The 11,780-nt window shown below is 44.6% G+C and overlaps 1 protein-coding gene across 3 annotated transcripts in view; it reads left to right on the forward strand.

Moving 5' to 3' along the window:
- LOC139059672 (beta-mannosidase-like) overlaps window positions 1-10,782 on the forward strand; it is a 34,843-nt gene extending 24,061 nt beyond the window's left edge. Inside the window, exons 12-17 of one of the 3 annotated variants that reach the window (XM_070538097.1) lie at window positions 482-664; window positions 2,175-2,278; window positions 2,758-2,902; window positions 6,075-6,286; window positions 6,472-6,666; window positions 10,392-10,782. In XM_070538097.1, the coding sequence (XP_070394198.1) occupies window positions 482-664; window positions 2,175-2,278; window positions 2,758-2,902; window positions 6,075-6,286; window positions 6,472-6,666; window positions 10,392-10,655 (1,103 nt within the window). In that variant the 3' untranslated portion in view covers window positions 10,656-10,782. Of the gene's footprint in view, window positions 1-481; window positions 665-2,174; window positions 2,279-2,757; window positions 2,903-6,074; window positions 6,287-6,471; window positions 6,667-10,375 lie in introns of all 3 variants that reach the window. The other 2 variants (XM_070538098.1, XM_070538099.1) reach the window with 2 other exon arrangements.
- The last annotated feature ends 998 nt before the right edge of the window (window positions 10,783-11,780 follow it).

Consider the following 11,780-nt stretch of genomic DNA (forward strand, 5'->3'; position numbering starts at 1 on the left):
CGCTTTGCTCAGCGCCCCTTCTGCGCATGCGTAGCAGGGGTGCGTTCCTGTGGCACACCAGGCGTCGCACCGTCGAGATCAATGCAGCGTCGGCAACCTAGTTCACGCCCTTTGAGTTCGTGCTTCGACGCCGTTGTGCTCGATGTTCATGTTCGTGGCGTCCATACGCTTGCGCGTAACCCACGTTCTTGAAGTGAAACGACACTGACATTTTTTTGTTTTTGTTCGAGTCTAACAGGTTTGGTGAGTCAGCAAGTTTGTCTCCTGTGCTTATAGCACGACCGGCCTTGACACCCGCGCATACGAAACGCTTAACTAGTCGCGTGATAGTTGAGAGAAAAGAAAACGCCCACTTTATAAATACACCATGCCAGTGGGTTTGTCGCATAGCTTAGGTCATCGCCGATAGGACGCTCAGATGAAGTATGAGGATGCTGACTTGAAAGATGAACTTGTCCATGCGGTTTTTTCTTGCTTTCAGTGCACTTTTACAGTTACAGCAGCGAACTCTGGAAACCGTCGAGCTTCCCTGTGCCGCGGTTTGTGACTGAGATCGGCATACAATCCTATCCACCCAGAGACTCGATGGAACGTGTTATGCCCGCATCGATGGTCACTTACCCTTTCTCTCGTTTCCTGGACCACAGGCAACACTACGCCCTCAGTAAGGCTGCATCTGTCAGAGCTACAATGACATTAGCAAAATGTCACCTGTGGCATTCTTCTAGAAACCATCTTACACAAATAAATACCTCCCTAATGCACACTAAGGAAAAAGAAATTGGGTTGCACTAGTAGATTACCCAACTAAATTTTAAAAAAAAAGTATCTCTTATCGTCAGAAAATCGCTGAGAATTGAGGGAAAACCCGCCGTGGTTGCTCAGTGGCTATGGTGTTGGGCTGCTGAGCACGAGGTCGCGGGATCGAATCCCGGCCACGGCGGCCGCATTTCGATGGGGGCGAAATGCGAAAACACCCGTGTACTTAGATTTAGGTGCACGTTAAAGAACCCCAGGTGGTCGAAATTTCCGGAGTCCCCCACTACGGCGTGCTTCAATCAGAAAGTGGTTTTGGCACGTAAAACCACATAATGTTTTTTTTAATTGAGGGAAAGCGCAAGAGCTAAGGATGGGTGGCGATGCTGCCTCTAAATTTCCTCGCCAATTTGCTGTGACGTCATGAATTTTAACGGCACCTGCTCTGGCCTAGTTATAACTTTACGTTTTTAAAAAGACTACAATCAATTATAATATCCAAGGACTGAACCCAGCAAGTTTGAATAAAATTTAGGTACTGAGACACAGTGCCCCATGTAGGAAAAAATTCCTTACTGAAATTTCGGCGGAAAATTCACGAAACGGGACAGTGACTATAATTTTCTCTTCTAATATTCAGCTTATTATTGCGAAATGAATGCTAATAGTCGGAAGTAGTGTAACCTGATTTACCATTTCTGTACAGAGCCTATGGTTGAATAAATGAGAAAGCCAGAGCCTTCAAAAAAATTTATTAGTACACCTAGAGCACTCATGCAATTAATTCTTGGCACCGCGTAGCATGCAGGTTGTCGCAGTTGCCACTTAACAGGGTTTTAGTAACGCACGACTCTTGGCCAGTAGGAGCCGCGTTTCGTTACGGGCTGTCTCCTATACGACAATGTTTATTTTTATACGCTAGTTTTGTATTGAAGTCCTTATTACCATTACTATGGCCCACTGCTTGTACTACTACTACTACTTATACTCCTCCTCCTCCTCCTCCTCCTCCTCCTCCTACTACTACTACTACTACTACTACTACTACTACTACTACTACTACTACTACTACTACTACTACTACTACTACTACTACTACTACTACTGCTACTACTACTACTACTACTACTACTACTATGCTGCTGCTGGTGACGACGACGATGGCCCCACCGCCGCCGTCGCCGCCGGTGAAGCGCTGCAAGCTGCTGTTCCGGCGTTTGCCGCCAGCAATCACTGCTGCATGAGCAGTAGAAAAAGAGAAAAGGTTCAGAAGATGCGTAAACAATGCACACACATTCTTCCGGCTCATTTCGCCTTGTCAAAATACTAGGATCAGTGCTATACTATACGAGACTGCTATACCAGACTGCTATAGAGTGGTTCAACTGCAAAATAAAATTATGCGTTTCTTATCGTAGGTCCCCACTTTGCTGCTCGGATTATCCGAGCTTACTTCCGCATTAACAATTCGTCCGGGAACGGCAGATCAGCGGGCTACGATATGGTCTCCTACCTGACGCAGGTCAGTTTTCTTGTTTTCGAAGAAATGATGTCCCTGGAGTGTTTTTCGACTTGTGTGCTCCGAAGACTCTATCACAGACAGTAACCTGAGCAGCCGAAGTGGCTTAATGACTATGACGTTGAGCTGCTAAGCTCAAAGTCACGGGTTTGAATCCCAGCCGCGCAGGCCACATTCCGACGGGGCGTGAATTCGAAAACGCTCGTGTACCGTGCATTGGGTAGGTGTTAAATGAACCCCGGGGGGTTGAAATTATTCATTTGCCTCACAATCCACGTGTCTCACAATCCATGTGCCTCACAACCAGACCGTTAATTCTTGCACATAAGACCTCGGAATTTAACAAATAATTAACAATAACGTGTATGGAAAGCAGATATTCCGGACAAAGTGCCGACTCAGAATAAATGCGCGAGCACCACTCACGGGTGCTCGTTCCGTGCCGAACCTCGCTCACAGTGTCCGTTTCTGTCGCCCGCCAGGTCATCCAAGCTGAAGCCGTACGCACGGGTTGCGAAAGGTTCAGACGCCTGCGCGGTCACCTCTACGATGGCCTCGGCCACAACATGGGCGTCCTCTTCTGGCAGCTCAATGACATTTGGCCTGCGCCTTCGTGGGCGTCTATCGGTCAGTGAAGGGCGTCTGTCTGTCTGTCCGTCTGGGCACGAGTGCGCGCGCGTGTGTGCGTGTGTGTGTGAGCGTTACTGTGCGTTACTGTGCGCACACGGATGCGTACACGCGTCCCGTACAATGTGCGCGTGACATATACACCCAGGAAAGTGCCACACGTATGAAAACATCACTTCGCGTTCCCGAAAATGCGAAATCCCCTATTTTGTTTCTGTGTTTACAACGCGTATACGAATTTTATCTCCCTCTAAAATAAAAAAAAATCTACCCCTTTGAAGCATCGTGCAGAATATGACAGGCAGTTACCAACCGAGTATACGCGTTTCTTTCCAAAGAAACAGGTAACCGAATGGCTAATCTTTCGCAAACCACCGAGGTGCTGTTGACGTACTTCCAACGTGGATGCCGGAAGTGTTTCCCCTGATACTTCCGGCATCCCGCCAGACTCGCGCAAGGACTCGCTACACGCTTTCTCTGCTGCGCTCCAGTCCTCGTACACGTGCGCACCGACACCAACGCAAGTACAGTCATCACAAGCACTCGACATGCGTCGCGCGAACCCTACAGTGCGCTTATCCGTTTGACATTCATAACGTACACGAAGAAACCGCAGATGCTTTCATTCCACAGACCATCTCCAGTAAAACGTATAGAAATGAAGCAAACTTCTCCACGTGAAAGACTCATCGTGGAGAGGCCAGCTTTCACAACATTTTTAACGAGCTGTGTAGTCTGCATACGTCGCCCAAGAGGCACGTCCTAACTACCATATAGAGGAAGCTGCCGGAAAACCTAATAAAATGTCTGAGAATCGGATCCGTAATTACGCAAGTTCCAGGATATTTCTCAAGAAGTTTCGATTCTATGTTGTTTAAAGAAAGCTACCAGTGTTACAAGGAAGTTCTGGCAAGGATTATCCGTGCTCAAGCACATGTGAAATATAAATTGCCCCATTATATGATCGCTCTACACCTTTAATCCGACCTGTAACATTTAGGAGACATATTATGGTTACAGTGGAGGATCACTGCAGTTGTTTTTTCATTCCATTCCCTGCAAACCTAAATAAATTTATGTAGTAGCACTATCTCAAGAAATCGCAACAGCAAGTTTACAACTCGTTAATCACACGACTGAACCTCATGTGAGGATTACCTAAGCTTTAATAATAGAAAGTTTAGATAATTGACTTGAAAGCCATACATTATAGTTTAAATGCAGTAATTACATCGGTAAACGGAATTTCAAGTTTTTAAGTTAACAGCGAGCCTCCGTGTAATTCAATATTTTCTGTTTAAGAAAAATTGTTTGCTTTATAGAATACCTATTATAAACCTTGCAGTGCTTGCAATATCTGAGATAACTTGGCTGTGGGCTCTATGCAAATATTTCTTTCAAAGTTTGTTATATTGATATCGAAATCATCATATGAGTACTTCCAGACAATACAATTCAGGTTCTTGATCCAAATATATATATATATATATATATATATATATATATATATATATATATATATATATATATATATATATATATATATATATATATATATATATATATATATATATATATATATATATATATATATATATATATATATATATATATATATATATATGGTTATTTTGGAGGCCCCTACTACGGTGTGCTTGATATTGGCAGCTATCGAACCGTGTTTTTTTCCACGTAAACGTCCAGAGTATATTTTCACATTAGGCAAGCTCGTAATGGCGGGAAGGAGTTATTGGGATACATGCGCGCAGAAAGAAAGAAAGAAAGAAAGAAAGAAAGAAAGAAAGAAAGAGAAAGAAAGAAAGAAAGAAAGAAAGAAAGAAAGAAAGAAAGAAAGAAAGAAAGAAAGAAAGAAAGAAAGAAAGAAAGAAAGAAAGAAAGAAAGAAAGAAAGAAAGAAAGAAAGAAAGAAAATTGTACAGCTGCAACGCATAACTCGGGATTTATGTGAAGCGGCGCTTTCACGAGTGCTACAAGCTTGCAGATTTCATTCCTTCGTCTGTGGCGTAAAATAAACTGACGCCCACGGATGTGCTCTCGCGCACCCATGCTACGCAACATGACAACACGCGATGATAATTTCATAGAGCTGGTTTGGCGTTGGCACGGTACAGAAGTATACCTGCTATTGTTACATCGGGGTCAGAGAATCGGGACGCTGTGCTGGGGGGGACCGACGTTCAATTTCCCCTTCGAGCACGCAAGTAATTTCTTCCTTCCTTTTTTTCGGCGCGCGTGAGCTATCCGGCGAGATTGCAGTAGCACCCAGCAGTACCCAGCCGTCAGGGTCAGAAAATTCCTGGAGGGTCCGCAAAGGAAGAGCTTCGCCTTAAACGAACGAAAGAAAGAAATGAGTTGGGCGGATGCATATGATGCAGCACACGTCGTCGATCTTCGTAGTCTCTCACGCAATCCTGGTGCTATCAAAAAGGCTGGTAGCGTCGTCGAAAGCCGACAAGACATTGGTCTAAACCCTCTTTATGTAACGCGAAATCTTGTAACGCGCAACACATCGGCATACACAGCAGACATACACAGACAGTCGAGGAGAAAAATTTATCCCGTAAACAGGTTCAAAATGGGGCATGCCACACCGCCTGTGCTTTACAAAGATGACCCTGCATGTATGCTTATCTGCGTAGGAAAAAAAAACTTCTGCTAGTCAAAAGAAATCGAGTGTATTCCAGTGCGATTTACCTAAATGAGTAGCTTTGATTTATGCAGATACATTTGCTTTAACTTCGCGACGTATGGCGGACAAGTCACGCTCGGCGCAGGAGTTAACGTTAGTGCAACTCAGTATTAAGAAATCACTGTACTTTATGCTGACTTGGATGACCGTAATTTTCCCACGCATAACGGTCGTTGCTGACTTTATTGCAGCTGTTGGAGCAATGCAAGTGGAAAAGCGGGCCGAGCAATTCAGGCTGACGGTTTTGCGAGTGGTCATACAGAAACGTTTTCCGAGCAGCGAGAACAGCGAACTTTGTTTTCTGTTTTTTTTTTCTTTTTTTTTACGCCCGACTGCTACGGGAGACACGTATAATGTAATTCACGCGGATGCAATCATCTAGCCTCTCAGTTCATTTTCAGTGCACTCGTTTTATAGCCGCATTCTGTCAACCTTGCACCGTATCTCTTGTGTCTTTCACCAGAATACGGTGGCCGCTGGAAGATGCTTCACTATTTCTCGAAAAAGTTCTTCAGTCCCATTATCGTATCGCCGTACCTGGAACGAGGGGAGGAATTCAGGGTGTTCATCGTCAATGACTTGCTCACACCTGTAGAAGGCGCAGTGCTGGACGTCACACTACACTCATCAGCGTCGTTCACTCCTCTCTGGGGATTTCAGCTGCAACCCAAGGTGGTGAGTCATCAGCGATTTCGCCAATGGCGTTCGCCAGACGTCAACGCATTTTGTGACTCGTGTCACTCGGGCACCGCAAACTGCACTTCGCAAGCACGCACGTGCCCACACCCGCGTTTATAACCGGACACGGAAAGCAACTCTGTCAGCGATGGTCTTTTGACACGGTGGTTTGTCACTTGCAGGCAAGTGTCCTTTCTGTCGACCTTGGGAGCTACCCTGTAAGCGACCCAATACGACGTCACAGCTGCTCGAGATTCCGGCTCTGTTTCTTCTGGTTCGAACTACGCGACCAGACAACCGGAAAGCTGTTGGCTCCAGAGGCGTACTTACTTCCGGGCGACTTCAAAGAGACCCATCTTCACTCCACAACAATAAAGGTAACTTCAACTGCTTGCCATTCAACAACTCCGTGCTCATTAATAATTTCATTCTAAAGTTTCGATAAGGACAACCTCAGAACAGTTTGTGCCAGAATGCTTAGCTTTGTAACAGTAACAAGCACAAACGTTAGCGATACGTTAGCGTTTTGCACATGACGCCTTGGCCTGTGCAGTCCATTTAACGTTCCTTGTTCATGTTTATACGAACAGTACGTGGGCACTTCATCGCGATCTTCACGCCCGTTTACCGCATAATGGGTGCACGTTAAAAAACCACGGTGGTCAAAACCAGCCCATAGTCCCACACTATGGCATGCCTCTTAATAATATCGTGGTTTTGACCTGTGAAACTCCCGAATTCGAATAATTAACTTGATCGGGAACTTCAGCGAAATTTTTGCTTTCGGGCTCATGACGTGAATACTCTTAGGCATCAACTCAGGCATGCACTAGGTTAAAGTGTGCAGACGTCCACCAGAAACATTGTAAATTTACTACCACGCAATACATGTACAAAATGGAATACTGAAAATGTATAAACTTGAGAGGCAAAATGCGTCAAGTCTGCCTCTGTGCTGCCAGAACGTCACTGGAATAGCTGTGATGATGTGACGTAGCTGTGATGAAAAATAAAATAAAAACTGAACTATTAGTCGAGGATGTGTCAAAGTTGTGCCAGGGTCTTTTGGCACTAGTGCCTGCTGTAGCTGTGATGTAGCATAAAAGTAAAAACTGGACTATTAGGCCAGGATATGTCAAAATTGTGCCGAGCTATTTTCTCACTAGTGCGTTTTATTATTGGCGTCGTTGTCCAAATATATCAGCGCTCAGCCTATCGTTCCACCACCCACACATTCGCAACATGAGTGTGTTATTGAACTGACTGCTTTTTGAAGCGAGCTTGTGAGTGACGAAAGTCATTAAAAAAATCAGAACACTTGTTACTTTTCTTTCAGCCTCTTAAATATCTCATTTTCCGTGTTCCTGCAACGCTAGACACACAAGCAAAAACACTTCCTAATACGACAAAAATCATGTTCATCCGCATTAAAAGCCGGATTTTTTTTGGTCTACTTCTTTTTTTCGCCCGCGAAGTAATTGAGAGCTGTTGCATTTTTCAACGCATTTTTCACGATGTCTGACAGTCACATATATACAAATTGTTGCTGCGATACGCTTTTGACGGTTTCGATAATCACGCACCATTACGGGAAACATTGCAAGATGGCGTGCCCTTCCCGGAATGGTCGCTTCAATGCTTACTGTCTTTAAAACCGGATGTGAGGCATAAAAATCAGTTTGTACATTGTACATTTGCATTTGTTATACATTGTACAGTGTATAATTGTACATTACCGCTTGTTCCTAAGCCTTCTTCCGTTCTTCTCCCGAATTTACTAAATGTGCTTTCTTATTTTAAAAAGTTCAGACGCGTTCATTTAAGCATTTAAACCTAACATGCTTTGGAATCCAGTAGCACCTTGTCACATCCTTCTACTCGTACAAGCCTATGGGACGGATGGTTCGGGGGCAATGAAAACCTTTCAGGCGAAGCTAAGGATCGCGCAAGGAGCTATGAAGCGAAATATGACAGGCATCATGCCAAGAAAAACGGGAAGGCGGCGTATAGACTACAGAGCACACAGGTGCACATGATTATCTGGTTGAGATTGACAGAAATCAGTAGAGTTTGGCAGGTAATGTAGAGCTAAGAGCGGATAACCAGTGAGCTATTTATGTACCAGAATGGGTATATGGAATGGAAATGCACTTCGCTACAGCAGAGGATTAATTAGCTTGTGCGATGTGGCTGGGAATCTTGCAGGCATAAGACGGAATCAGCTGACGCGTGACAGGCGTAATGGATGATCGCGGGGCGAGGCCTTTGTCCTGCAAGTGGACGTTTGTCCTGCATGGTGGTGACGAGTATTATTAACATTGCACGAATAATGAAATAAAAGTGACACTGCAGTTGCTTAGTGCTCGCGTGGGAATTATCCGGAGCGTGTAATACACGGTATTTCGCTGCTAGAGCCAGAGTGATAAATTGTTCCAGCTAACCACGTGCCGATAACACGGTACTGACGATGCATTCTTTACCGCATTGCTTCGACACGCGTGTGTCCCACATGTATGTGCTCCTTTATTATGGCAGCCTAGAATGCTGCTACCGCTGCCACCGTGCGTCTCGTAAGCGTATGAAGTAGAATCTCGGGAAACGAAAATTGCTAAACCGGCATTGCCTCTTGAAGGAGAACATTCTTTAAGTTTGTTGGCTTTTTATGTTGGTAAAGCAAAAAAAAAAGAACTTTAGCTAACCATACCGAAGTTCTCGCGACTCTGTGTGATTGGAACCACAGAAGCAAGCTCTAAAGAATTTTTAAATAAATATTCTAAAGCATATATATATATATATATATATATATATATATATATATATATATATATATATATATATATATATATATATATATATATATATATATATATACGAACAGCTGTCTACCATTCGGAAACCCTTAAAACCAATGGCGATGACTGAAGCCGGCAACATAATTTACACATATTTAATGCGTGTCGTGCACTTCCGTGGCGCCGCCACTCGCCCCATAGACGACCAAAAATAAGATCAACCGAAGTTTCGGATGCATTAGAGCATCCTGTTCGATAATGTTTAAGCCCTTTGCTCGGCCGTGCGCTATTTGACAACCGACTGGAGCGGTAGGAGCTAAATTGTTTGTTTCGATAAATTGACGGGGTCTTCTCTTACATGAAACTAGCAAAGTCTAGTCCACCCAGTAGCCGTCGACTGCGCCCAAACCACGAGACAAACTAGCTGCTACATTTACTCATTTATGCTTAACATGTCTACCAGTAACATGCTGTAGTAGCACAGTGGCAATGGCTTCTGCTGCTGAGGTCGAGGTCGTTGGTTTGATCCCGGCCGTGGCGACCGGATGCCGATGGGGGCGAAATTAAAAAAAAAAAAAACGCTCGAGTACCGTGCATTGGGTGCCCCTTAAAAAAAAGAAAAAAAAACTCCGTGTGGTTAAAGTTGGTCCGAAGGCACCCCTGCCGTGTGCCTCGTAATCGGATAGCGATTTTGGCATGTAAAATCCTCAAATTCATTTAAGTTACTATTCCAACAGTTTTAAGAAGATGTAGCACAAACAATGCTCCACGCCGGAGAAATCTTCGGGTAAACGAAACTCCTATTAATCGGCGCACACTTCTGCCGTCTCGTGAGGTTCCGTTTAACGAGATTCTACTGCAGCGCGGCGGTAGAAGTGCGAGTGTGGAGACCGCTGAAGTTATCTGAAGAGCGCACCTAGGTCGCATTCATGTTTTGCACGCGATCTTTAAGGGCAATTTCTGACAGCACATGCAACGGTGACCGTACAATATGCAATAAAGCCATAATTGGTTCTGTTCTTTTCTTCTCAAAGGTCTGCAACAAAACTGTCATCGCCAGGATTTTTTTTATTCGCCGTGTCATCTTGGTGTCAGGGCTCCGCTTGACTAAAGTTTCGCTTCACATGGATTTCAACATGCGCGTTGGATCGGCATAATTTTTTTTCTTCATCGTCTTCCTCGGCATCGTAGATATAGCGAAAGGCAACGCCAGATCTTTCAATACCGGACACTTTTACTCACGAATTTGATAGTCTTACTCATACATATTGCGGTGAGACCGTGCTGCCAACAGCATCATTGCGTTGCAGGTAACCTCAGTCGTAGGACCCACGGCGGTTTCCCGGGAACCTGGCTTCAGCACGTTCGACGTCACTCTACGTGCAAGCAGCATCGCGCTGTTCGTTTGGCTCACGGCTCGCCACCTGAGTGGACGCTTTTCTGACAACGGATTTCTGCTGAAGAATCCAATCATGGTTGTTCAGTACATCACACGAGAAAATGTTACTGCCGAAGCACTTGAAAAAGCTATAATGATCGAAACGCTCTCGAATTACGTGAGGACAATTGATTAGCGCTCCAGAACAAAATGAATTACAGGCAGCGCTTCTGGTATGCTGCAATTCTTCATGCTTTAGACAAAATTTTTCTTTTTCATCTTACCGTCAGTTCATTATTCTCAGATTACAACACTATTACGTGGCTAGTTGTACCGACTCCTAATTTTGTGATATCTCCCTTGGCACTGTCCGAATGTTAGGGAAGAGAGTTGTTTCCGAGGACTGTTTTGTCGACAACTCAGTGTAGTTAGAACTTTACAACTAATCTTTCCTGCGAGAAATAATGCAAACTGCTTCATCTCTGCGTGAACTTCGACATGACGCACACTGAACGATTTTCTACTGCTTTAATAGGATTCCTGATTTAAATGTCGTAGTAGTTTGCCTCAGTTTTCTGTTTTTCTTGTTATTGGTCTAGTTTTCAAAGTAGGTGAGCCCAAATAAAATAGCCACTTAGTGTGCTGGAGTACTCTTACTGGAGTATGCCATGGTCCACTAATTCAGTGCTACCGACACGTCACAGCGTCCGCATGATTGTGACTCCCTCACAGGAAGACACGCGTCTAAAGCCTATACGTACTAGTAAGGATACTCGCGTGTACTTGCCCTCAATGCTAGCTGCCATGTCATAAGCCGAGGTTATGCCCCATCTGCTAACTTATGCGGCAGAAACTTAGAGGTTCCTCTAACAAGGAAGCTCAAGGACAAGTTGAGGACCACGCAAAGAGCGATGGAACGGAAAATGTTAGGCGTAACGTTAAGAGCCAGGAAAAGAGCGGTGTGGATCACAGAGCAAACTCGGATAGCCCATATTCTAGTTGACATTAGGGAGAAAAAATGGAGCTGGGAAGGCCATGTAATGCGTAGGGTAAATGACCCCTGGGCCATAAGAGTTACAGAATGGGTGCCAAGGGAAGGGAAGCGTGGATGGCCGACAACTAGGTGGGGTCATGACATTAGGAAATTTGCCGGTGCAAATTGGAATCAGCTAGCGCAAGACAGGGGTGATTGTAAATAACTGGGAGAGGCCTTCGTCCTGCAGTAGATATAAAGATAAAGATAGGCTGATGATGATGTTGATGAAGCCAAGACTGCGTGGGACGATGGAAGGTTGACGGCTTCTCTAATGTCATGGTAGTA

This window comes from Dermacentor albipictus, chromosome 4 (genome assembly GCF_038994185.2).
Source record: "Dermacentor albipictus isolate Rhodes 1998 colony chromosome 4, USDA_Dalb.pri_finalv2, whole genome shotgun sequence".
Classification (NCBI taxonomy): domain Eukaryota; kingdom Metazoa; phylum Arthropoda; class Arachnida; order Ixodida; family Ixodidae; genus Dermacentor; species Dermacentor albipictus.